General features: G+C 40.9%; 1 protein-coding gene across 1 annotated transcript in view; it reads right to left on the bottom strand.

Annotated features, from left to right (window-relative positions):
• loxhd1a (lipoxygenase homology PLAT domains 1a) overlaps positions 1–25952 on the bottom strand; it is a 30967-nt gene extending 5015 nt beyond the window's left edge. The window contains exons 1-35 of the mRNA XM_086186690.1: positions 24981–25952; positions 22718–22832; positions 19799–19879; positions 18029–18213; positions 16801–16899; positions 16357–16505; positions 15662–15785; positions 15325–15575; positions 15112–15247; positions 14208–14368; positions 13996–14082; positions 13638–13773; positions 12924–13078; positions 12676–12836; positions 11797–11873; positions 11038–11234; positions 10748–10940; positions 10498–10658; positions 10080–10419; positions 9859–10010; positions 8952–9085; positions 8416–8567; positions 8208–8312; positions 7998–8126; positions 7695–7862; positions 7167–7348; positions 6868–6984; positions 5865–6027; positions 5447–5601; positions 4666–4875; positions 4340–4457; positions 4000–4208; positions 3708–3893; positions 2144–2271; positions 1911–2028 (exon numbers count right to left, since the gene is read on the bottom strand). Of these exons, the coding sequence (XP_086042816.1) occupies positions 1911–2028; positions 2144–2271; positions 3708–3893; positions 4000–4208; positions 4340–4457; positions 4666–4875; positions 5447–5601; positions 5865–6027; positions 6868–6984; positions 7167–7348; positions 7695–7862; positions 7998–8126; positions 8208–8312; positions 8416–8567; positions 8952–9085; positions 9859–10010; positions 10080–10419; positions 10498–10658; positions 10748–10940; positions 11038–11234; positions 11797–11873; positions 12676–12836; positions 12924–13078; positions 13638–13773; positions 13996–14082; positions 14208–14368; positions 15112–15247; positions 15325–15575; positions 15662–15785; positions 16357–16505; positions 16801–16899; positions 18029–18213; positions 19799–19879; positions 22718–22832; positions 24981–25695 (5949 nt within the window). The 5' untranslated portion in view covers positions 25696–25952. The remainder of the gene's footprint in view (positions 1–1910; positions 2029–2143; positions 2272–3707; positions 3894–3999; positions 4209–4339; positions 4458–4665; positions 4876–5446; positions 5602–5864; positions 6028–6867; positions 6985–7166; positions 7349–7694; positions 7863–7997; positions 8127–8207; positions 8313–8415; positions 8568–8951; positions 9086–9858; positions 10011–10079; positions 10420–10497; positions 10659–10747; positions 10941–11037; positions 11235–11796; positions 11874–12675; positions 12837–12923; positions 13079–13637; positions 13774–13995; positions 14083–14207; positions 14369–15111; positions 15248–15324; positions 15576–15661; positions 15786–16356; positions 16506–16800; positions 16900–18028; positions 18214–19798; positions 19880–22717; positions 22833–24980) is intronic.
• Positions 25953–27792: the final 1840 nt, after the last annotated feature.

Below are 27792 nucleotides of genomic sequence, written 5' to 3'. Positions count from 1 at the left end.
TTTCTTTCAATAAAAATCCTTTCTCTGATTTTTATGTCCCGCCCCCATCCATCACTTTTCCCCTGTAGACTTACATTGTGAGAAAAGCGGCTGATAAACTATTTAGAGCTTCACACAACACCCACAAAAATGACTTAAGGAGCCACACGATTGAAATATTTATGAACGTTCAAGTTAAAAGCATTTTTGACCTATGAAGGAGCAGTTTGTAGGATTTAGGATAAAGCAGAGGAGAAAATGCTTTGAGTTATGTCATCAGTTTGGTCTGATACTATTTAGAATGTCTGATGAGGTCCACAATCAAATTATTCATCCACATTCATTAGCAGAGAGCGAGACAGAAGTGGCCAGTTTAGCAAGCACAACTCGATGATGCACAGTTTCTATCATGGGGAGGATGCTATTCTCATTCAGTGCTATTGGATAATGTAAATGCCAATCATTATCTGCAACAAGTCCCTCCCTCATTACATGTGTGTACCGGAAAGTTGTAAATTCAGTGACAAATTGCACTCCGACTTTCATTTGACTGGACAAAGTTGACATAAACTTTACAAAAATGATTTCAGCATCAGACATTGTGACATTTTGGACACAAATACGATACAAGTATGAAGATAAATCCAGATTCATTCAAAGCATCTGAACATTCATCCTGGAGGTTGGGGTGGGGTTGGGTGGGGGGCAGAGACTCAGCTCAGTCAGCCACACTTCTAACAGCTCCCCACTCTGCATATTTATTTGGGCAGATTACCATGCTGGCAGTCTGCCTGGTGCACTGTTGTGTCTATTTCAATACACAGAGCCAGCAATCCACACAGGCAGCACATCTGCTTGGGATGCTGAACACACAAGGCTCTGTGCAGGGTCACGTCAAGGAGATGTTCGCAGTCGCTGAGTCCCAGGCACGGACAGACAGGGCTCAGTATTGTTCCTGACTGCTCGTCTGCTCTGCAGGCACAGTGCCGTTACCAGAAAAGACATTTGCAAAGGAAATGTGTTCTATTTCATCAAAGCAGTCGGCCGGAGAGATCAGACTGAATTTAGAGGTGAGCGGTGATGTTGCCCTCACAGGGTCAGAGAAAAATAAAAAGGACTTTGCCATTTCATGGAGGCAACGAATGTTAATGCAGCTGAATATAGTGCAGAATTATGCATACAAGATTCACACCAATTCACACAGAATGCAAAATGTTTTTCAGCAGGGTGTATAAAGCTCTGTTTATCATTCTACTGAGACACACAGCACCCATGACTGAGCCTGTTTGTCTGCATGTGTGTGTGTGTGTGTGTGTGTGTGTGTGTGTGTGTGTGTGTGTGTGTGTGTAAAATGCCATCAACAACAGCACTGTAAAATGGGTCAATATGCTCACTCCAGGAATTCTGTTCTGTATAAGTGTATGTGTCTTTGTGGGTTGGCAAAACATTGAGCGTTCACATGCAGGCAGCCATAGATCTGTGTTTGTGTCTGTCTGTCATACAATAGCATGAATGATTCCTACAGGATGTAAAACCAGGCGACAACACTAACTGGTGTCTGATATGTACCACTGACAATGTTTTAATCACCTGCTTTCATGGGTTATTTGTTGAGGAGATCTGGTTTCCTTTTCTCCAACTAGTCTTCATATGATCTCCCTCCTTTTCTAGTAACATTTAGTCTCCGAAGAGCTAAACATCTTCAAAATACTAAATAAATACAATAAATAATATAAGTTATTTCAAGAAATAACCCAAAAAGGGGTGCCTTTTAAGTACTCAGAAATAGTTGTCTAGAGCTCATAAAGAAGTTTATCTTCCATGCTGCATGACTTCCTTGGGATTCCGGACTGCAGAAAGAACCAGCCACATATATTTAGCTTGAAGTTAATCCTGACAAAACACGATGTATGGCTCTCAAGTATGCTGACCTTATCAAGAAACCAGTCAGGTCGACTGCCAGAGCCATCGATACGAAGCCTCATCTTCCTCAGTGGGGCAATGTCATCAATCTCCATGTTGAAGGTATCCTCCTGACCACGCTCAAACCTGTAATCCCCCACAAACATAACACAGCTCTTTAATCTGTAATGCAATGAAATGCCCTCTTAATCCTCTTCCCATCTCTTCAAAATGACACATAACGTGTGTGAGCAGAAGCTACCTGTCCTCATTCTTCTGCAGCAGCATCTCCTCAGTGCTGCCGTTGGCCCCAAACACAGACATGTAGATTTGAGTGTCTGTTCCCGCATTCTGCACATCTCCTGTTATCACCGTCACCTCGTAAATGATCTGACGGGAAGAGGTAAGAAAGACCACATTTTCCCCTCACATATCCATCTGCCTCATTTATCAGTCTACAAGGGTGAGATTTTTAATTACATGCACATATTTTTAGGTGTGACAGCAATTCTGTAATCATCCATGATGACTGTTATTTGAAAAATCTGTTTTTACTGTAGTTTCATATGTTTGAAGCTGAAATACATCCAGGAACATTTACAAATGAATGAGATTAAAATGTTTGATCAAGATGTTGTAGATGTTTTCTTCATTTTTAAAATGTCTATCCCTGACAGAGGTAGACACATAGCGGGAAACCAGTTTAACATAATTGTTTATCTTATTCTGTTCATCTTGTTCTTGGAATTTTAACAGCTATTAAGGAGCCATCAAAATATATGAACATTTATTTGAGCAGTTGCATCACATGAGACCTCTGTAAAACTAAACAAAGAATAAGTCTTGGTGTTTTGCCCCCCCCCCCCCCCCCCCAAAAAAAATGCTGTAAACAATCCAGGTCCAGATCTTTTTTGTCATCAAAAATGCACCAGCAAATGTCAGCTTCTGTCTTATTCAGGATATATGCAACCTGGATTATTGTTTGGCCATGAGTTATTCAAAATGTTAATTTTTTATCAATTAAAATGCAATCTGCAGTAACTCTACCATAAATGTTTTTTTTTTGTTTTGTTTAAATTACATATCAATTGCATGAGCAAAACCTTTCATGTTAGTGGTAATACAGATTCAAGCATCAAAACACAGGGACTGTGTATCTTTCTATAAATCACATCTTATTTCAAAAGAGGAGAAATAACACATGCTCTGTAACAGCGTCTGCAATCTATCTGGAGGGATCCTTTTATGTACTCAAAAAATTACTCATTAAATTCAATTGAAGTTCCAGCTGAGTCAAAACTAGATTTGTCAGATTGAATTTTTGGGTTGAAGAAGATTCTGTTGCCGGGGGGGGGGGGAAGGGGGGGGGGGGGCCCAGAAGTTAGCTTAGCCCCTGTCCGAAGCCATAGCATTTTTTCATTGTTTATGAGACGTACACATTTTTTTGCACATAATAATCTTTTCAAAGAACATCTCTTTTATGATTATCACAGTGCACATGCAATCATCAGAGGTATAAAGTTCTGTTATGAACTACACCGCGGATGCACGACTTCAAAATTCATGAGGGAAGTCTTTACTGGTGTGTGTCACTCCTGAGAACAAACACATAAAACTAGTGTGCAGCACAGAGTTTATTTCAGGTAAGAATTCATTGACTTTGAGTGATGCCAATTTAGGACTACGCTCTATCGCTGGCTAAAATTTAAATTTATTTCCAGCGATCACAAAAGAAAAGATGTCATCTTCTCTACTCTGTATTCATTTGATCAGACTGTGATGCCTCCTATGGAGGCACTTGAAGCTTTTTCTCCATGTTTACATACCTTTTGGCAGATGGAAATTGCCTCAGCATCCAGGACATTGAAGACTCTAGAAGTCAAACCATCTCCACGATCTTTGGCCAGCCAGCACATGCAAGAAAAGATGTATTTGACCCCTTTGGTTGGCACAGCAACATCAAGCTCGTCAACCAGCCAGCAGCTCTCAGGAGTCGCCCCATCATGGCCGAGCTGCAAGGAGGGAGCAACAATCACTTCAAGGAACGTGGGTGGATTTTTCTGTGTGTTCATGTGTGTGTGTTTGTCAGTGTGAGAGAACAGCTTCCTCTTCCCTCACCTCGACCTTTTTGATCTCCCCAACGTCTGCACCGTGGCACTCAAATCTCTCCAAAGAGCCGGCCTTGAAGCCCTTCCTGTCATCTGGCAGGTCCAGCCACAACCTTTCTGTCTGGCTGTGATTGGCCCCAATAATGATCACATAAGCCCTGCTGGTGGTGCTCGCATCTCGCTCCAGTCCAGTGCAGATGGTGATGTGGTATGGTATGACTGCACAGGAAAAGCACTTATTCATTCACGAGAGCATGAGATTACGTCTGTGTTAGCATATTCATGACAAGCAACCACTGAGCAGATGAATCAGGCATGCACTGATGATAATTCTCTCTGAGTCGTCTTACTCGGGAGCTCCACGTCTTCCTCTTTCTTCTTTTTGTTCTTTTTGTTCATGTTACTGTCAACACTCTTCAAGGTTGAATTCTTTTTACTGTTCAGGCTCTCTCTCACTCCTTCGTAACCCTGGGAGGATATCAGGCAGGCAGAGATCAAATATTAACATAGATATATGATACAATCGGTGGCAACACGCAAAGTCTAGGTGATAAAGATGTTCACGACAATAAAATATTCATTGTGCCATTAAGATGATAGCAATTCGTACAATCCACTGTAAATGCGCTTTACGTTTAGTTCGCCCTAATTACAGAATTCTTTTTTTCCATGCTACCTTGACATAAAAGACTCTCTCAATGCGTCGGTCCTCCCTCTTCCTGGAAAGCCATCGTTCACATAAGAAGAGGAAGACCTCCTCTGTATCCACATCAACCACCTCCACCTGGTCCAAGTACCAGTCGGCACTCATCATACTGTTGTCATGGCGGATTTTGATTTTAAAAACTTGACCGAGGTCAACTGCCTCTATTGTGAACTTATCCACCTGGGAAGACAAAACATGAAATATCATATGTTTTATTGCCATTGTGAGTATTTTTAATGCTGTATGTGTTATTTCAGGATTCTTTTTGTGTCAAATGTCAAATAAGAGTGACTAGAAATACAGCACTGCAGTTGTAAGCAATCTGTAATTTGTGACCTTGAGCAATTACCTTTATCTTCTCAGCTAATCCTTGATTACCTTTGCAAGTTTGTGCCAAAATTGAAAAAAAGGTACTCAAGATGTTCCTGATATAAGGTCATAATAATAATGAGTCAGATATCGTGCATGTGCGGGTGCAGCAACCTTGACCTTTGACCACCAAAAATCTTTTCAGTTACTCCTCTTGTCCCAGTGGATGTTAAAGCAGACAACAAGAACATGAATGGATCAGATATTGTGGATGTGAGGGGAAAGTAACCTTTGATACCAACGTATTTTCAGTCGCCCCTGAGACTTCCCGTTATGAAGAACAGACTAGAAGGACGACCTGCGAACAACACCTTGAGCCCATGGCTGTCGCAGAGGCTTGAAAACACAGCTTATGAATATTTGCCACACAATCTACACTTACAGATCCTCGTTCAAACTTGTTCCTGTTGGTCTCTGACTTGCTGAGTTTCCTCTCTCCAGTGTCCCCGAGATCCCCGTAGATAGTGAGGAAGACGTTGGCGTCGGTGCCGGCTCCATACACATCACCTGTCATCACTGACACTGTGTATGTGTGAGCTGCAGCGGAGATGATGATCACAGACAAGCACACAGGGGATGGCTTTGAGGCAATTGGCAGAAAATCGAGTGAAAAGAAAGCAATTTTCCATCACTGTTTGATGCCACTGTCATAACAGAGACCAGCATAGAGAGGACCTGAGGGGAAAATTGTCCCTTCCTTCCAAACTAATGCTCAGAAAGGTTGGAGAACAGACAGGACACAACAGACTCTACATGTTTCGGTGTATAAATGCAGTTAAATAAACTGATTTTCGTCATACTCTCCAGGGCATCTTCCACCTCCACTTCAGTGACTTTCAGACTTCCGTCTCGCAAAAGTTTCTCAGTGATGATATCAGAGGGCACCAGCTCCCTCACTGTTTCTCCATCATCTTCTGACTTGGCGAGCCAGCGCTCACACGGGAAGATGACCGTCTCTGAACCCTACGGATAGAATAATGGTGGCTGTTAGGATTGGTGAACACGGTGTCCCATCTTTTTCTGAGCCTGTGCTCTTGTTTGGCTATCAAAAATAACACATCTCTAAAAAAACCCTCATCAATCTGTGAGGAGAACATCTCCACCTACTGACCAAAAGTAGAGCTTGTCTCATACCAGTGATAGGACCTGTAGTATCAGGAGTCATCAGCAGTAATTATTTAGTATTGAAGTAACAATCATTGTGAATTATTTTTCATATCTTATTTAACAGTATCGGCTCTTCACATTTGTTTTTTTGTCTAATTTAATGATTGATGATGTCCAGTGGTGATATAGTTATCCTCATATGAGTGTCGATTTGTGGATTGGTTATGAGCTGCATGAATTTGAGAAAAATATCAAAGTGCAATTCGTTTGAGTGGTACTGCAGTTGCAATATGATTTGTGTTATTAGAGGGAATGTTTCTTGACATCAATAGTATGATTTTTGATGGGGTCTGTATCAAATAGCTTTTCATAAACTAAATAATATGATTTTTAGGCAGGAGAAGGACACAGTATTTAATCTGAAATGGTATTTTTACACAAAATTGTGCCTTCCTGCAGTTTGAAAATTGCATTGGGCCATGTTGCAATTTTGATAACATTGTGATGAACGATGTAAACCCTATATCTATTGTGTGTTTTTTCTTTTTTTCAATGAAATTATATTTACATATACTGTATATTTTGATTTGTCTCGCTCTTACCATACCTATTTAATTGGAGGGTAATGTAATGTGATGTTATCTTGGACTCCAAATGCAATGCAACAAAAACAAGCAAAACTGTAATGATGTATACCTTTCCTTTCCTGAGCAGACGTCTGATCTCCACTCGGTCCAGATGCCAGCCCGGGTTGACCCCACGGTTGTCATGGCCTACACGAATCTTCTCAATCACATCTCCCACATCCTCTAACTTCACGGGAAAAAAAAAAAAAATTGTAGAGTTGCTAAATGTGTGTAATGCAATCCTTGACTTTTTGCACTCTCAAGTTGTGTTGATACAGTGACACAAAGTACTAGTGTACTGCATTGACCTTGAGTATTTATTCTATACAGAATCAGGGAACTTGTTTACACCCAAGACCATCATTTCACCTCAACAATAAACATGTCCTCAGCTCCTCTTTCGAAGTACATCCTCCTCTCCCTCTTGTTGACACACAGACGCTTCTGCTGGGTGCAAACTGCATCCCGGCCGTACAGCACGATGAAAACATCTGCATCTGTCCCGGCTCCAAACACGTCACTCGTGAAGATCTTAATCTCATAAGGAACAACTACAAAATAAAAATAAATGTACAAACAGTTATGGTTAACACTTAACCATAATGGTACATTAATAAAGGTGAGTTAAAACTTAGTTAACCATTAGTTAACTGTTAACTAATGTTTCTAACAATCATTTACTTGTGGTGTTTATGGAGAGGATGGAGGGAAAACTTAATCAGTGTCAGAAAAAGCATTAATAATTGGTTAATTGAGCTTAAGTAATGACTATTTAGTAATCTTATACATACCTAAGCATTAATTAAGTGTTATTAATGTGTCCTTACGGTGAAGTGTTAACCTACTATGTGCATGATGTGTTTTTAATATTTGTGAGAGTGATGTGGTTCGATTTACATGGTGTATACAACTCTGTCTGAAGAGGATTAGGGAAAAGGTCCCTGACGATGGCGCCATCGTCCTCCCCTCTATCCAACCAGCGGCCGCAGGGGAAGCGCAGTTTCTGTCCCACAGATGGAGCATCAATCTCCACCCAGTCAAGAAACCAGCCAGCCGATCCTCCTCCTGAAACAATCGTAATATGGTAAATGGACAGTATTTGTGTCACAACTTTCTATCTTATCAAATCACTTCAAAATATTTTACTTTTCTCTGAGAATAATTGTGTTATACAGTATATATGCAGGGAGCCTGTCCTACCACAGTTGTTGTGTCCAATACGTAGCTTCTTCAGAGGTCCAAGGTCCACAGCTTCGACCGTGAACTCGTCAATCAAACCCCACTCAAACTTATTCTTATGAGTCTTTGAAGCCTTCAGGTTAATTATTCCTGCAGATGTGTACATAATAACATCATTAAACCATCTAAACACACATGCAAGTACAGTCGTATAATGTTGTGCAGTTTCACCTGTGTCATCCTTGGTGCCATACAGGATCATAAAGACATCAGCATCAGTTCCTGCGTACTTCTTCTCACCAGTCTTGAGTCTTACTGTGTATGTTGTTGACATGGCTGTCATGAGAACAAATCAGAGTACGTTCATGTTCCTCCACAGGCTTATATGTACCATGTTCAACTGATCACCTTCTCAAGAGTATCATCATTTTCCTCTCACCCTTCTGTTCAAGCCCAAGCGTGGCTTCAGATTCCTCCTCATCGTCATCATCCCTCTTCTTCATAAAGGCCTCATCCACAGGAACGAGCTCCCTGGCAAGCTGTCCATCATCCTCATCCACTGCCAGCCAGCGTTTACAGGGGAAAAAGTACCTAAAACACAACATAACAAAGATAGAGGAAAATATCTAAATCTGAATTCCCTCTTAGGCTGGTTGAATGCATATCATGTCCGAAAATACTTAGAGAAAATGTCTATCTTGTTCCCAAGTTTCCTCAGTCTGGCTGTGGCATAACAGAATATTTGCAGTACCACTTCCCACCACACAGTGGCACTGTGTGGTCTTTAATGTAAAAGGTTCTGCTTGCTATGTAGGATGATTTGAAAGCTGAGGCACTGATTTTGTCGATGACTCAGCACGTTGCCTACCATTTCTTGTCTATGAATGATTGACTTTTTGCTCTTACGCATGATCTGCCTGAAGACGTGGTGCTGAATATGAATAAATCTCTCTTTTTGGCATAGTTATGACTTACGTGGAGTCATCTTTGTTGTCAACGATCTCCACCCGGTCAAGAAACCAGCCAGCGCTGGCCTGGCTGTTATCATGTCGGATTCTCAGCTTCTTCAGGGTCCCAAGGTCAACCGCTGTGATGCCGAAAACATCCTCCTGGGTAACGAAACAACAAGCCATTGACAATGGGTCAAGAAATGTCACAGGTCCAGCAGTCCATGGGAATCTCATTGCTTATTTATTTGATCTTTATTTAACCTGAAAGGCTCTTTAGATCCCCAACATGTGTTTGAGGCTCAGCCAAGAAAGCAGTATCAATGAAAAGAACATGAGTGTATAAAACACAGCAAGGGGGAGGCCACCACAGAGGCCAAAACCACTTTAAGAAAAGATAATGTAATGAGTTCAATTAGACTCTGGGCAATGTTCCAAGCTCAGAGTGGTGACATGGGGGTATGGATGAGCAAATTAGGTGGGTTAAACTTTATTGCATGAATGAGATTAATTAACAAAGAGCTGACAGAAAGCATGATCTGTAATTTCTCACCTTGTCCACTCGTAAGTTTATTCATGCAATTTGTCATGTGACTACATTCTCAAATCAAATGACAAATATTTTAAATTTAAGTTGGCTATGCTTTGGGTTTACTTGATATGACTAAATCTTACTAAATGTCCCTCAACGTAAGTTGTAGCATGCTTCCGTATCTTCCTGTGGTTATCCAGCTAACAGACGAAAAGCCAAATCAGCACCAGTGATCAAAAGTAGATACACTCAGTAAGATTTGTGCTTGAGTTTGTCGACATGGTGTGCATTTCTGGTCAAAGTTAAGAGGTTAAAGATGGTAAGAAATACACTTTGCTTTCAAGTCAAGAATTAGATGGATGATCAAATGAGGACAAGCATATGTAGCACTGACGAAGTTCACCTGGCCTTTCTCGAACTTGTTCAAGTTGTTTGACTTCCTCAGCCGTCGCTCCCCTGTGTCACCAATCTCTCCGTAGATGTTGATGTAAACGTTGGCATCAGTCCCCGCCCCCCATGTAGTCCCAGTGAACACATGGACATCATAGAAGTTCACTAAGACGACAACATCATCAGTGGCATTTTCATACTGCACATGATGATTAACCCTCAAACTCGTCTCACCCTCCAGGTCTTCATTGTCCTCCATCAGCAGCTCAACCACAAGCTCCCCATCCTCTTCATCCCTGGCCAGCCAGCGATTACATGGGAAATTGAATGTCTCCACCACTTCTTGTAGCTCCTCAACTGTTTCCACCACTGCGTCTTCCTCTTCTTCTTTCTTCTTCTTTTTCTTGTCCTTCTTCTTGTCTTTCTTGGTTTCCTCTTTCTTCACCTCAACTCGCACCATTGCCATCGTCAGTCGTTTGATGGCCACTGTTTCCAGGAACCAGCCATCTCCAATACCCTTCCCATCGTGACAGATCCGTAGCTTGTATATCTTGCCCACATCCTGAGCCTCAATCTGTGTTGTAGTTATGAAACTCTGGTCATAATTCAATCTACAGATATTGATTTGCAACAAGGAAGTTTCCATACAGACCTTGAAAATCTCAGTGGTGCCACGTTCAAAATTGTTGGAGCGACTCTTCAGAGTGAGAACTTCAGTTTTTCCATTATCTCCATAAATCTGACAGGAAACGTTGGCGTTGGTGCCGCCTGCCCGCACATCCCCGGTGACCACAGTTACTTCATAGTTGATCACTGCCGTAAAATCACAAAAAGCTCAGAGAAATGTAGAACACAAAAGGGTTTAAATTATGAATTTTTGACCACACAACGTTGCCATTTACATTTTTCGATGTCCAGGACCTCACTGGGGTAGATCTCCACCTCCACTTTCCCATCAGCCTCATCTTTGCAGAGCCAGCGGTGGCTTGGGAACATGTACTGCAACCCATGAACAGGAACAGAGATCTGAACACTGTCCAGAAACCATCCAGCTCGCAGCCCTTCATTGGTGTGACCGATGAGGAGACGGCTGATCTGCACACATGTATGAAAATGGAGTAAGTAGAGTCAAGCAAATATCTGAACCACTTTAAAGTTAGGAATCAAGAGAGGTGTGCATTTAAGAACCTGCCTTTCCGATGTCACTGGTCTCAATGGTGAAGATGTCGGTGCGTCCGGTCTCAAAGTAGTTCCTGAGGTCGTTGTCAGAGACCGCCAGTATCATCTTGCTTGTGTCACTCTTCTCACCATACAGCTTGACAAACACCCTGGAGTCAGAGCTGGCGCCATTCACGCTGCCTGTCTTGATCGCTATGTGGTAGCTGACATCTGAGGAGGAGTAAAATTGAAAAGAACATGGAAAGAAACTTAAAGCTCGCTTAATAGAAGGCAAAATGACTGTAAGTTAAGCTTTATTTAATAAGCACGTTATTGTTCACGAACAATAAAATGAAATTACTTGTACTTTTAATGGTTCATTTGTGTGATTATGTAATTCAACATTAAAATATTTTGTAATAAAAAAGGCAATAACAATATAAAGCGTTTAAATTGCATAGATGGCTTATTGTTACACAGATAACATATTACATTGAATATTTAAAAATGATCAGCAAATGAATTATTAACCTCAAAAAATCTTTGCAAAACAAATACAAATATTAAATAGATTGAGCTGGTGTTTTTAATATAGTTGTTATTTTTAGTAATAGTTGGTAAACAGTCTATAAACATAATCTGAATGACTATTACAACATTGTAACTGATGTTTAATAAATGCTTTAGTAATCATCTATTGATATTATTTATATAGTATAAGTATAATATTATAGTATAGTATAGTATAATATTTATATATTTTATGAGCCAATAATACATTTTATTTACTCACTAAAGAGACGAAGGCCATCACCAGCTGGAACTAACTCACGGACGATCTGCCCATCGTCCTCATTACGATCCAACCACCTGGAGAATGGTAAAGTCAAACTCAATAATTAGATCCAGGAACATTAAACATATAGGATGAAATTGACCTGAATATTCAACAACCAGCTGAAGAATTATGAAGAAAGAATTAGTTGTTCATTTATAACTTCTATTTTACCAGTATTGTTGTATGGTGTATGGTATGATACATTTTTAGTGTCCTAATAAACTAACTCATACAAAAACAGAGTAGATTTGATCAAAGCAATGGAACATTGACGTATCATATTTGCCATTCCAGTAATTATTTAAAGTACCTATTCTTGATGTAAGGAGGGAAATTAGGTCACCGCCGCCCTAAAAAAATCAACAATATTTTGGAATACTACTGAAACAGGACATACAAATAGCACAAACCATTAAAATATGAAATGTATGTCCTAAGTTGTTTTTGCATCAGGTTTAAGGGGACAGCGACTGGAGGAGCCTCCATCCAGACGTAACTCAACACCTGAGCCTTGGTTCCAGTTACTGGAGGAGAGAGCTGGCTCACCACTGTGCATTTAGTCCCTATTTGTAATGGGAAACTCATCCATCAGCTGCCTAACTGCTTAAACCCATTCCACTGAGAGAACTCCTACACAAAGCAGGACCACTGATGAGGCTTTTAAGACTGTTTGTACAACCAGCAGCAAATGAATAGGTGCACGATGTCAGAATTGGGTTGTATCTCTTTCTTGCACATCATACCTGAATGTTAGTTCACATGCTACAGCTAGCAGGCAGCCAGTTGGAGGTAAGGTATGGTATTGGAGGTATTTCTTAGATATTTGCATCTTACCTGAAACACGGAAACTCAATGGCCATAGACTCTGGCTGGCCTTCCTCCCTGACCATCACCTTATCAAGAAACCAACCGCAGCCTCCACCGCGACCATCATGACCAACACGTACCCTGCGTACCTGGCCCAAGGACACTGACTCGATAAGGAACTCGTCATGCTGAATGGAAACAGAGAGTGAACTTGGTTTGACTGCATCCCCCGTACAGCATTTATCTATTCGCTGAAGGTTTAATATGACACTCACATTGCCCTTTTCGAATTTGTTGACATTGTTTTTACTCATGAACATGAGCCGCTCCCCTGTGTCACCCAGGTCACCGATAACATTGAGGAAGACACTGGCATCAGTGCCGCTGCCACTGACGTTACCAGTGCAGATGGTGACGCGATACTTAATCACTGAAGAACAAAGACACTCACACACTGTTATATTCATATGACATTTGTTAATTCAGAGTTGAATGACAGAACAGATACTACATTCTCTCTCGCTCTTATTATGTTTATCCTTGTTTCAAGTAATAAGGCAAACTTGGAAAATATTTCCTCTAAACAAATCTTAAGGATCTCAATATTTGGTTTCCGGCTTGGTATTTTCTACTTTCATGTGAAACTGACGTCAGCTGATCACAGGTGTCTGAGTACAGGTCATCTGCTGCAGGCTGAGCACAGGGACGCTGCCCCTCAGCTGGCTTCCAGAAAGTGTTTTATCAGCAGAAAGTGGGATTTCAGAGAAGGGAGACTTAAAGGGGACTCAGAAATGTGTGTCTTGAGCTATGACACGCTGTTTAATTGTTGATGGATGATTTTGAGTGGACAATAACCTGACAAGTACAGTGATGCCCTGTCAAATTATCAAACTATTGATTTACCATATAGACTGTGAATTTAGCCTAACTGTTAGTTACAGTGCAATGCATTTTTAGGACCAACAATTGAAAACGGTCTTTTGTCTTACAAGGTAGCGGCTCATCATTGAGGGCTCCCATAGCTGGCAGCTCTCTGACGATCTCATTGTCGTCTTCGTTGATATCCAGCCAACGGCCACATACAAAATTGTATTTCTCTGATGTCAGAGTCTTCAACAAAGTGACCTGCAAAAATGACAGTCGTACATTTTTACACATCTTTATTTCTGGTTCATCCTCTACCTTTCTGACTCTCATATAATAATAACACAAAGAGATAGGTTATCTGACTGAAATAATTTACTTAGCAGCCTAATTTACACATGTTTCCTTTCTCTGTTTCAGAGATCGGGTGTGGGATTAATTTTAAGTGAAAGCACTTAAAAGAGCAGGAGCCACAGGTCTCACCTTCCCTAAATGCCAACCAGAAAATGGATGTCTCTTTTCATGCCAGATGCGCAATTTCAGCAGTCTTCCTATATCTGGCATTTCAACCTAGAAAAGTTCCAGAAATGTAAGTAAAATAATCACTAAAAGGACACATCTCTGAATTTGTACCTGTTATTTTTATATGTATCTAAATACTAAATGAAAAGGGAGAGGAAATGCAATGAATTTACCATGAATTTATCAAGCTGGCCCTGTTCAAAACTGTCTGAGTTGTTTTCCAGTTTGATCTCATCAGATTTGCCTCTCTGTCCGTAGATCTGCATGAACACCTGGGCATCTGTTCCAGCCCCCTTCACATCTGAGGTCCAAATCCACAAGGACCACGGATACTCTGGAGTGACAGAGCAACATGAAATCATTTGAAATCTTCTCAACCAGCTCATCTTGAAATTGGGATGTATATCTGTGAGATGTTTAATTGATTGATTTTTCTATCAGGATGGGTTTTGATTTTTCATTTCAATTCAAGTCTAATTTATTAGTCCCTCACGGGAAATGTGAGAATGTTAACTAGTCAAATATTAATTACAGCATAAATTAATCTAATAGAGTGCATGCAGCCATCATCTCTATAACAGCTGAGGTACTGGTGCAGCCACTTGTAATCTCCCACCTGAACCGTGTCCTTTTGGCTGGGCTCCCTGCTTCTACCATCAGGCCTTCAACCAATCCTTTTCACATGTAATCCCTTTTTCTCACTGTACTTCAATGATAACTCGCTTGTAACAACTGCTCAGCTAAAAGACACATTTGTTGAAACAATATACCGTCTTAAATTTGTATTTCTTCTATTTAAAAATGAAAAAGTACACAAGCAAAATGCTACTTCCACTTCATTCACTTTGGCCAAATCCTCTGTGAAATGACCTGGTGATACTGTCAGAAGGGGGCAGTACTTTGCTCAAAAGCTGTCCGTTTATGTTCAAAAACCGAAAGGAGGTGTTGCTGGCAATTTCTGGCTTATGTTATTTGTATATTTTTGAATGCAAATCCCTAATATAATTGAAGTGATTTGACAGAACTGATTGATTTGACTCTCTAGCAAAGACGTGTGAGAAGAGGGATTTCACTCGCTTTTCTGTTTCTTCTGCCTGAGAGAGACCATCTCATAGAGCTCCCGCTCTATCAGTCCATCCCCCTCATCCTCATCCAGCCACATCCCGCATGGAAACGTCTGCTCAATTCCCGTGAATGGACAATATATCACCACCTAGAAGAGACATTGCTGCTTGCTGGGTGAATGAAGTCATCAAGAGTCATCAAGGTGTTATACTGGGCATGATTTACCTTTTCACAGTACCATCCTGCACCGACAGCACCATTATCGTGTCCGATGGTGACCCTGCTGAGAGGGCTGATGAGTTCACAAATCTCCACGTTAAAAATGTCAATGAGTCCCCGCTCGAAAGCACCGCCCTCCAGGAAGACTTTGCCACTATTCTTTGAACCCTTGGATCCGTGCATGACCATGTGGATCTTAGAGTTGGTACCTGCACCCCTCACATCTCCAGTCATCACTTGGACATTGTATACAATTCCTACACACGCAAGGAGCAGAAAACAGCAACATATGTTAAATTCCTGTGAACGGTATCAATCCTACGATGTAGATGTAAATGCTCACCCATCGGTTGCACTGAACCAACCAACACATCTCGCTGTATTTTCCCATCGTCCTCATCCATAGCAAACCAGCGATTAACTGGGAACTCATACACTTCTTTATTGCCCATGTCATCAATCACCACCTAGACAAATATAGCACAACCAGTGCATGCACAGGTATATGTCATTTTAAAGGAAGGACCTGGATGAATACACCATGAAGACAAAGGCTCATCTTTGGGATCAGATCAGACGAGATACCTTGCGCTCCCACCACTTCATCAATGAGGTTAAACTAGCCAGCTTACCAGCTTATCAGCTTACCTTCCATGGACCACATTTGGTAACACAAACAACTGCCCACCACTTGCTATTTTGGCTCTGACCTTGTCATCTAGCAAACAGAATTTTTCCTTTGTCAAAGTCACTCAGAACCCTACATTTGCCCATTTTTCTAAACATCAACTTCAAGATCTGACTGTTCACGTACTGCTTCTATATGCCTCTTTCCGACAGCTGCCACTGTAACAGGATAATCACTGCTATTCACTGCAATTGCCAAGGATTTTAAGTGGAAGAATGACTTTCAATAGAGTGCAAAAAGTATAACTGTGTTTGCTACTACATGTTTCCTTTCACTTGTAGGTCACCTCTATTGTACGTGTGCACGAGTATACAGTAAAATGTGTGTCTAGGATCTTGGAGAGCACATGCCTTATCTAGAAACCATCCAGCTGATGAACCTCTGTTGTTGTGGCCAATGGTGATTTTCCTCAGCCGTCCCAGGTTCGGAGCCTCTATCGTAAACTTGTCCTCTGAACCACGTTCAAAGTTGTCCTTGTCACTGTCCAAGCGTCTCTCTCCTTTCATTATAATCATTTTGGAGAGGGAGTGAAATCAGGGAGGGAACTACTGCATTCATGTTTGTCACATCTAAGCAAAAACAAGCTGGGTGATAAATAGGGTTGGAAATGAACTTTTTTGTGTCCCTGTCTACATTTTAGAATGTCACAAGTCAATCATCGATTGCATATATTTATGCTCTCGTGCTTCTTTTATTTATTTGCCTTTGCGACAGTAGGTTGGGCAAATTCATGCGATACTACAGTATGAGCAAGTGGGTGCTTATTTCCAACCCTGGCAGTGAATCAGTATTACCTGTGTCACCGTTCTCTCCAAAGATATTCAGGAAGACATCTGCATCAGTTCCACTTCCCTTCATGTCTGCAGTGAACACACTCACTATGTATTTATTCACTGCAAAACAAGTAGAATAAGCAGATATTATTATGAAAAGCAAAGCGTATGATGATCAATAACAGTACTTGTGACAGAACAAGGACCAATACATAATACACGATACATACGTACATAAACACGTCATTTATTACCAGTTGACTTACATTGTCATTAGGCAGGTTCCTTGCTACTCTACACGCAGATGCTCTCCAGGTTAAATATTCATGAGCTTGTGTGTATATGTGCTGTGTTTGTTACAGCTTTATTGCACTGACCACTCCCTCACAGCACAGCCTGTCTTTATCTGTGCACCGGCTTCACAATGCTTGACTGACTGCAGGTACTGAGGTGTTGGATCACATTGCAACGACGGTACATGTGCTGCTTTGCCTGACAATTACACCCTGTGGGAATTTAATTACAATCCTAAGAGCTGCAGGCTAGCATGTGCCTTTGGGTGTTACTGGTAGGGCTGTGCAATGAAAGCAGTACAGTGATATATAGCAATACTGTTTTTCACGATACTCCATTGATATTCCAGTACTGATATCGTATTGCAATATAATGTGTTTCAATCATACAACCCATGTAGAACTTATATGCATTTTATTTTCAAAAAGATGTTACTGTATGGCAGCTATCTTTAATGGTACTGTAACTATACAACTTCACTAGTTTCATTCTGAATGAAATGATATCCCCTCAGTTTGTCAATTCAATGTGATGCTCATCTACTCAAGTGGTACACAGGAAGTTATACTTGAAGCTCTATTTTGACATTTTCAGTCAGTCAGTATCATAATAGCTATTGCATCATCACAACATATTGTTATAAAATCATATCATGGACTAAGTATCATTGAACCTATATTGTGTGATCCACATGCTGATATTGACAAAACTGCATCTTTTAAAGGCTGTCTAGATTTAAAGAAAAAAATCTTTACTTGGTCCATTACTGTATATCACTGAGTGGACAGAGTATTAAAGTGAATAATTTTAGGAGACAGAGGCAACAGCTTTGGCCAGAGAACTATGAGATGTAAGCTGAAGCTTCATTGAATTATTTTCAAAGATATGATGATTAATTTGAGTCTATAAACCTAGAGCCTCTGCGTCTGCTTGCATTTGTCCTGGAGTAACCTACATTTTGGGACATCCATGGGGTTCATGCTGCCCAGCAGGTCCCTGACAAACAGGTTGTCACCCTCCTCTCGACTCAGCCAGTTGCTGCAGGCAAAATAGAAACGCAGATGCGGCCGGTTCATGTCAGTCACCACGACCCGGTCCAAAAACCAGCTGGCGTTCATTCCAGTGTTGTCATGCTCGATCCTGGAGAAATCAAGAGTCCTAGTGTGACATACATTCACCCAGACTTGCAACCCATGAATTCACTGGATGTTGGCACTGTTTACAGTCACACAGGGTAGAGTAACTCCATGAATAATTCATTCAAATTGCAAATAGCTGCTATGTTGTAAGTACACTGATTCAGTGTCAACAAGGTTTTGTAGTTCTGTGCAGTAGTAGTTGTCATGTATACTCTACAGTAGTGGTTATATGTTTGAACTGAGCAATAAGACTTAGTACCCCACCATGTACTTGTTCAGAAAAACAGAAACCCATGTGTATGTCCTCCAAATTTATTCTTCTCTCTCTGTTAATAGCCTTAAACTTCATTATTGACCTTGGAAGGAATATTGATAAAAGGAACGTGTTTCTCATTTTATGAAGCTTTCACTCAATCAGAAAGTCTTCATCTGCAGAGGGATTTTGCATAATTGCTCAGTTGATGGACCTGACAAACAAGCAGAGTAGAATTTAGGAATTACACTTTCTTTCCTCATACAGATATCTGGCTTTGTTTTCTTTTTTTTCTTGGACAAACACAGAGTTTACCCCTAAAGGCATTAAGAACATCTGGCTATTAGCCTGGGGTGAAAGGGTACATTTGTCTGTTTCTTGACCGCTAACATGTGGAACATCTTCATGCAGAGCTAGATTTCAGTGATAACAGGACATTTTATATTACAGAGTACTAAATTAAAAATTTGATGAAGTTACCACAACTACAGAGGTCATTTCAAACGGCACTGCTACCTTGAAGAGAAATGGAGATCTCTTTTGTTCTGAAAACATTTGGAGCAACTCAGTAGAACGGATCACATCGGTCATATTTTAACGAAGAAATATCATATATCTTAATTTTAACATTTAGACAGAAATGCTTATTGATTGATTTTGAAATGATTGAAAGCTCTGTAAAAAAGCTTGTAAGTACATTTACTTAGGATTTATTGTTGCTTTGGTTGTTTTCAAAATGCCTTTTGAAGGTCAAGATTGATGAAGAGCAAATTCTAAAATATTCCTGAAGGAAAAAGCCTCAGAAAAAACACAGGTCAGCTTCCAGAGAGTCTTATAAACTTGCCTCTGTGCACAGTCCTCTGCAGTATCAGCACAAGAACAATACAAACGTACCATGGATGCAACATGACAAAAATGGTTTCAGGTCATTTCTGGAAGAGAGCTCTGATGTAGAATGTAGAAATGTAACATCATGAGTCTGGGAATATGAATGGCAAATTCTATAGGAAATTGACCTGAATTAAAAATAAGGTCCATAGTAGAATTACTGCTGTCTATGAACTCATGGTGGCGATGGCGATGTAACACCTCCAGAGTAAAGAATTATCATCAAACAACAGATGGGGTTTAACCTTCTGTCACTGAGTGAAATCCTTTGATGGCCTGCACAGCTGTAAAATAAGTGAGAACAGTTCCCATGTGACCCTGTAAGCTGCTGTTATCCTGTGTGAGGTCCACTTAACTATAAAGCATATGAGGCATAAGCTGGGACGTTGTCAGTGACCTGCTGACAGGAAACAACAAATGGCTGTTTCATCCCGAGTAAGTTTACCTCAACTTCTTCAGGGGCCCCACGTTGTGTGTTTTTATTCGGAAAACATCCGTCTTATTCTTCTCAAATGCTGTTCGGCTTCTGCAAAAACGGAAACATAGAAATGTCAGTAGTTCAGTTTGAGTAGAAAGTATATTTGTGAGATACTCTATTTGAACAAGAGATTACTGTGTGTGTGTGGGGGTGGTGGTGAAGAGATACGATCAAACAAGAACTGTGACGCAGTAAATTTCATCTCATGAGTGATCCGGCTTGGTGGTCTCAGGGCAGTGGCATAATCTGAAACCTCTAAGCCTCAGCCACTTCAACACCTCCTCCTCTCCCTTGTGTACTTCCACCCCCCTGAACCAAGCCTGCGCACACAGCCGACCCCCTCTGCCAACCTCAGTGAATCAGACACCCTCTTTTCCATTAAAAGACAATACCTGGCTTTGTCTCTGACCCACATATCCATCTGTTCTCTCCAATATTCAACTGGCAGACAATGCCAAGGCTTGTATAATTAAGGTGCATGGTGTCGTATGCTACAAAAACTGCCAAGAATTAAATACGGTCCAATGCACATGAATGCATGCCCTAATTCTGTTTCCCTGCATAGTTACCTGTGGGAGAATGATGGGTAGGTGTTGATTATGAAGAAAAACAAACCCAATACAAACTTTGGAATCCATGCAATGTGAAATAATTACACTGAATTTCCAAAGAGTTGCATTTATGATGATTGTTCAGGCAAATGTGACTGAATCAACCCTCCTGTACCTGTATCATGCTGTGTTATTTGGATCATTACACAATACAGGCAGGGCTTAATATACATTGGAGTAAGGCGAAACTCCTTCATATGTTCTCTAGTTATTACATGACAGTGACTCATCAGTGTCCATGTATGGTATTCCATCACCGCAGTCACAGTATGGAGATACTGAATACATGGCATGCTGATGCTGAGTGAAGTGGATGAATGAGACCACCACCAGGTGTGGGTGACATGGCCCAATGTGGCTTACAATAAGTTGGTATATCCTATCCTATCCTCAGTAACCCTATCTGTCAATCAATGCGTCTAGAGATAAAAGGAGCCTGCTGCTGACAAGATGCCCTGAGAGTCATTTGATCATCCACAGAAATGACATCGTGGTCTTCTTTCATTTGCCTCTGAATGGAAATGAAGACCAGCCATGTCACATAGTTCCTCCTTACTCCAGATATTCGGTCTGATACTGTATATAACTGTATAGCAGAGAGATTCCTGCGGCATGAGCAATCCTCTGTAAAACAGGTGATCCGGGAAGAATTTCCAGTGTCAAGTCAAGAAAAAAAAGATTATTTGAATGAAAATGGAGTTAAGTGGGTTTTTGGGTTCATGCTGAACAGGAATGCTCTCTCATACAGTGATAGTTCGTTCATGAGCACTAGGGAAGTGGGAAAGTTCCATCCTATTAAGAGTTGAACCAGCAATATCCCAGCTAGCAGGAGATGTATAAATACCTACAGTACTTTCCCACTCTTGTTTTTCGCATGTTCACATTAGCACTGAGTGTAACCAGCTTGCACGTTTATAGTCGTTCATATTTGAGAAAGTGGATTTCTGAGCATACTGCTAGATAGAGAAGACATAGATAATCCAAGAGAGAGTTTGTGAATGAACAGTTCAGCTGTTTTACAGCTTTCACCGTTAGCTTCACGCTAAATATACATATCTGGCTCCTTCTGTATTCTGGATTACCAAAGAAGTATTGTAATGCAAAAGGGGGAAAAAAAATACTTGTTAGCTTAAGACACATTGCTCAAGCACCTGAAAGGCAAAAAAAAAAACTGTTTTGGTGAAGTAAACGGACTCAAATGGACTCAATTTTATATAGCGCTTGTCTACCTTAGCGGCACTCAAAGCGCTTTACAGTGTCATCTCATTCACCTATTCACACACACACTCACACACTGATGGTGGAGGCTGCCATGCAAGGCACCAACCTACTCATCAGGAGCAATTATAGGTTCAGTATCTTGCTCAAGGACACTTCGATATGGTCACCGGGATCGAGGATCGAACCAGCGACCCTTTGGTTGCTAGACGGCCACTCTACCCCTGAGCCATGCTGCCCATAAAGTAAAGTTTTAAGGTATTAATAATTCATATAATTTTCCCATAAGGTTCAATGTATACTAAGACAAAACATTTCAACAGCAATATTCTGTGGATGTTGTTAAAGGATCCTTTTCTAACCTTTTTCATGATGTTTTTTTCCCACCTTAAGTAAGAATGATTTTGAAAATGATTTATAACTTCCACTAAAAATATTCATATTTAGACCATTTCACACAATATTCTTGGAAGATTTTCAGAACAAAGTTGGGATCCATTGGAAAGTGGGACGTTTTTTTTAGAGCTCAGAGAACTGGATCTAACCCCGACAGGTGACTGATGTGAAAAGCTGCTCCGCAGAGAAGGATCAAGAGGGTGTTTGTCACTTTTCTGTATTCTGACAGTAGGAATAGAACATATATGCAGTGGGCGAATGTCTTGTCAGTTTTTTGTTGTTAATATTATCAAATAAGAACTTTCCCAATTACCAGCTCCCTGAACGCACAGCTACTGTACAGTATATGCACAATACAACCCAACACAAAGACAGAGTCATAACCATTCTTCAGCAGGTTGACTGGAAAATACCTCTTTTCTGTGCTGAAAGATCAGAGAGGAATAGAAAATGTTAACAGTTAACAGCTGATAATAGAGAATATTGGCCTTGAAATGATTTTGCTGTGCTTACTTATACCAACTGCAACAGAGTAAAAAAAGATGTAATAAGTTGAAAAAAAAACCCACAAACTGGCTCATTCTCCTCTAAATTAAAGATGAACTATCAAAGCATTCTGTAATTCACTGGTACACCAACATTGATCCATATCAGAACTCACTTGCTTGCCAGGTGAACCTTGGGTGTGACACCAAAGTCTCCAAAAAGGGTAACAAACACATTTGCATCAGTGCCAGCTCCTTTTACATCACCAGTGACAGTGACCACTTCGTACACTAAAACAGAGAAGAAAACGGACATAAGAAAAAAAGTGAGAGAATACTGAAATACACAATCCCATGACTGGGAGACAGAAAATGTGTAGCATCCCACAAAACTTTTCAGGAGTGAAATCAAAAGGATAAGCCCAAAGTTTTATTTGCTGACAGTGTTCAGAAATCTATAGACATTAGGAGGGATTATGTTCCCTGGCATGCTCAGATACCAGGGAACTCAATGCGGCGAATCTGCCGTGAATCCATGTTGATGCACCCGCCAAGCTTCTATCACGTTTCACAAATGTGTGTCTTTTTCTGACCAAGTCTCTACGGAAGGAAGTGGAACAGCCTGAAACATCAACCTCACTTGTGTATTGGAATTTTGCACACCAGAAGTCACTCCTCAGCAGAAATCACACAGGGACTCACAGAGGCTAACCTTCAACTGTACACCAGGAGAGTCGCAACTGTCAAACTGCTGTTGTTTGAGTTACAACAACATTAAATGTTCAGCAGGAGATTAGTCAGCTGTTGACTCGACGGGCAGGCCTCCTATAGAGAAACTCTATAGTCCTGCTGCATTACTGTTCTCCCCAGAGGTTATGCAAGATATAGACTGGAATGTACATGTGACACTCTGTGGGGACCTAACGCTGACAAAGTTAATTAGAGGATAAATAGATGTACGATGTGAACACAAAAAAGGGTTGATTTAATCGCATGTATTGTTGTAGACTTGATGTATTGTTTAAGAAGGAAAGAAAAGAGATGAGGTAAATGGATTCACACATTGAAATATGTTTAGATCGATGTAAAAAAAAACCAACAAGGAATGCATAAAGAGGATAGGAGAGGATAAATGTAGTGATGGACAAACACACAAAGCTGCAAGCACTGACGAGTTGTCTTAAACCATCCAGGAGAAGAGGAAAATGAGAGGCAGAGACCTGATTAAGAGCACTTTGACCAAAGGGACATGGAGATCTAATTAACAGTGAGCAGAGCTAATAAAAGCTGATTAAAGGGAAAGAAAGGGCCTTGATAAGATCAGATAGACACTGGCCTGGTAAAGCAGAGTTTTAGTAAGTTCCTCAGTGAGCCAATGAGGTAGCAAACATATCCCTTCCAGAAAATGATACTTACTACTCAAACTAAATAAAGCATAACAACTCTTGTTCTCCAGTCTTGGGAATTTGCACGGTGTCAAACCAGGTGGTGTATTCAGTTCAACCAACCAGCTTTTACTTGCTCAGTTGCGTCAGACCGGACGGATAATAGTTAGTTTGTGTATTACTGAGCTTATAACTGTGTGATGTGGGTATAGAAGAGAAAAGTCCATCCATCCATCCATGCATCCATCCATTGTCTTCCGCTAATTCCTGTTAAGGGTTAAGGGTTACGGGGGGGGGGGGGGGGGCTGGAGCCTATCCCAGCAGCTAAGGGCGAGAGGCGGGGTTCACCCTGGACAGGTCACCAGTCCATCGCAGGGCCAACACACAGAGACAGACAACCATTCACACTCACAGTCACACCTACAGTCAATTTAGAGTATCAATCAGCCTCATCCCCTCTTGATATCTTTGGACTGTGGGAGGAAGCTGGAGTAGAAGAGTAAAGTAGTATAGTAAAGGAAACTCAAATGTAAGTGCAGTAACAGTACTTGAGTAATTATTACATCCCCTTGCTGGCCTCTGGCTCCTGGGTCTGGGACAGCACCCAGCACCTGTCTGCCCTGGAGCTGCTGTAAGACTCCAATCATGTGGAACATAACTGAGCTTTCACCCAACAACAATCACAGAGGGATTCCCGCGGGTGCTCCTGCTCAGCTGAAACCTGTACTGACCAAGTGATACGCCGGAGGGGGTGAACACCACTCCCTCAAAAGATATTGATCATTTAATGTTTTGATGATGCTGGCTGAGAGCGCTGCTTTCTAATGCTTTCACATGGACAGCAATAATCCAATATTCACCAGAAGAAGACGTTGTCAAATAAATAAATGAATCTTTCTGATGACCTTAATCAGACTCCAACCCTACAGAGCTACCAAATCTTCCCTGTGGTGCTTCTCCACTTGCTTGTTTCACTTTTTGTCTGTATGGCCGTGACTTACCCAGGCTGAGCCCGCAACGAGGCCTCTATAGCTGCACTACAATGGTACATCACCTTTCTTTTTGTAGTACTCATCCTCGTATCCGTCAGAGGAGTCAGTGTGGTATTTCAGCAGCTCGTCCTGGTACATGACAGCATAGTCCACCTGTTTGTTTTTGGATTTCTTCCCCTTTTTCTTTTTATCTTCATCACTGTCTGCAGATCCCTTCTTTGTCTTCTTCTTCTTTTTTTTCTTCGGGTCCTCCTCTTCCTCGTGCCCCTCTATCAAGGGCTCCTCATCATCATTGCTTGACTTCTTCTTCTTCTTGCCGTCCTTCGACTTTTTGTCCTTGGACCCCATCTCCTCTTGTCCCTCTGGATTCTCTGAGGATTTCTTTTTCTTTTTCTTCTTTTCCTCCTTTGCTCCTTCGGTCACTTCTTCCTTCTCTGATAGCTCCTTTTTGGAATCAGTGGCAGGGTCATTATTGTTCTGCTCACTCTTTCCATTTTCCTTTTCAATCACAGTACCATCCTCAGCATCATCATCTGTTTTCTTTTTCCTCTTTTTAACCTTTTCACCCTCCTTTTTCTTCTTGTCTTTTTCAGGAGCCCCCTGATTGTCAGAGCTTTCTGCGCTCTTGAGTTTCTTCCGACTCGTCTCTCCTTTTGTGGTGTCCCCACGGGTCACACCATTGCTCCTCTCCTTTAACTTTGGCTCCGTTTCCTCCACTTCGTCATCAACCTCTTCGGTTTCCCCTGAAGCTGTGGATTTTTTCTGTTTCACTGGCATCTTTTATTCATCCTCTCACCTGGCTTTTAGTTTCGTAAGTGCTGCCTTGAGTTTCTAATAGTGTAAGACAATTCGTTTGACCCTTGGCGGTGAGGAGGCTCTAGGATTGTGGGGATGAGAGCGGCCTGGGTGTGTGCGGCTGTGGGGATGCAGAGGGAGTGACAGCTCCCTGATCGTCTCTTACATGTGCAGTATGGTCATACAACCAACACATACTACTCATGAAAAATTACAGCACTCACGTGACCCACGGGAGAAAGCCCTGTGAAAAGGGAGCCTTGTGCAGAGACGGCACCTTCCATTATTCATGGTGTCAGGATCGCTTTACGGGCCGGGGGTGTCTCGCTTTAACCTGCACTCACACGCAGGCAGATAGATAGAAACGCAAACACGCGTATACACACACGCACACACACACACACACACACACACACACACACACACACACACACACACACACACCTCCAGCTAATTTGCTTTGCTATAACCAAGTACTTAAGTGCGTTTTAGTCTCATATCAAACAAGTTTAAATGTCCTGTCAAGTAAGTGATTTGCAACATTGTGTCCTCAGATTTACTAAATGTAAATAACTACATAACTTTTGATATTAATTTCAGGCCAAGTAACAAGATTGATCCAAAGCTGCAATATTGCTTAACTGCAATTTTATGTCATATTTAATCAAATTGACATACTATATCTTTAAAGGGCTTATCTAAGATGTAGTAACTGTAAGAAGGGGAAGTCCATTACACCTCCATTAGTGCAGTTGTTGGACATGAACGTTCTCATATATATATATATATATATATATATATATATATATATATATATATATATATACTGTATATGTTTTTGTGTGTGCACTGAATTTTTTTTATTTTTTAAACTACTGACCTCTGGGTTCTCCTTTAAGTATTATTTGTTGAGTTAATTCCTGAAATACATAATGAAATCCAGAGCAGTTTCATTTAGCGTGTTTGTTTGGTTCAAGACAAGTCAATTTTCCTGATCGAAACATATTGAAATGGGCTGTGTTCCTCCCTCTGCATGCACATTAGAAATATCCATGAAATACTCACAACAATGACATAGATGCTCTTTTCTATTTGTGAGTGAAAAACAATACAAAGAACAATGCTGCCAAAGCCCTTTGCAAGATATTTTGATTGCACAGATTTTTTTAATACGTCTCCTTTCCTATATTATAGCATTCTTCTATTAAAATTCATGTTGCAGCCCAGTCACACCAGCACACACATCTGCACTTGATGGCGAGCCAAATCATCCCATTAGCCTTATTGCTGCCACCTGACACCTGATGTAGCCATCAAGGGCAGAGTTTGGCTATATTGATCTTTCAACATCAAATTACCCAACTCACAGATGACAGCAAGGTCAAACCTCATCGGATCCAGTAGATGGAATCAGGCAGCCAAAATAAAACACCCATCTTAACGTGTTCCTTTTATTTAATTGACTGCTGTGTGTTCTAATTGACACCCTAGGACGACGCCCATAACAAACTCATCACTCCATAATACCGCCAGGTCATTAATCCCCACTGTGCTACCTAATTTAAAAAATATATATATCTCTACCCTCATAATCTCAGATTGAATTATTGTCACCCCCTGCTTCTTGTTCCTAACTGGATGAATTTGTCACCATAAAAAATATACTGTCATAAAAAACATCAGACATTTTTACAATTTCAACATTATGCCAATCTGTGTTTACTTTGAGCAAACTAAATATTATATTGCCTGTTTATGACTTTACAGTCAACAATCAATTTTCTTTCACAGTTTGACAACTATTTCTAAAGCATTACTTTTAGCTTTAGACCAACAATTTAACCCTTTACCTACTGAGGCTAAATATGGTGATTTGGACATATGTTGTTATTACAGCTGTAAAATGGTCAGGAAACGCCCAGAGTCTGAGAGGTTTGGTCCCTTTTCCTAGGAGTAGTTGAACGTGACTTTTCAACATCTGCTTAATGATTATTGCACATTATATGGAATTGTCAGCAATTTAAAAGAAGAAAAACACAAAAACGGATTTGTTTTTTCGTGGCTTTTATGGGAGCAAAT

This window comes from Aulostomus chinensis, chromosome 19 (assembly GCF_037954235.1).
Source record: "Aulostomus chinensis isolate RoL2024-O1b breed Wild chromosome 19, RoL_Achi_v1.0, whole genome shotgun sequence".
Taxonomy (NCBI): domain Eukaryota; kingdom Metazoa; phylum Chordata; class Actinopteri; order Syngnathiformes; family Aulostomidae; genus Aulostomus; species Aulostomus chinensis.
Note: the sequence above shows the minus strand (reverse complement) of the source record. Positions and strands in the feature narration are given on the sequence as shown.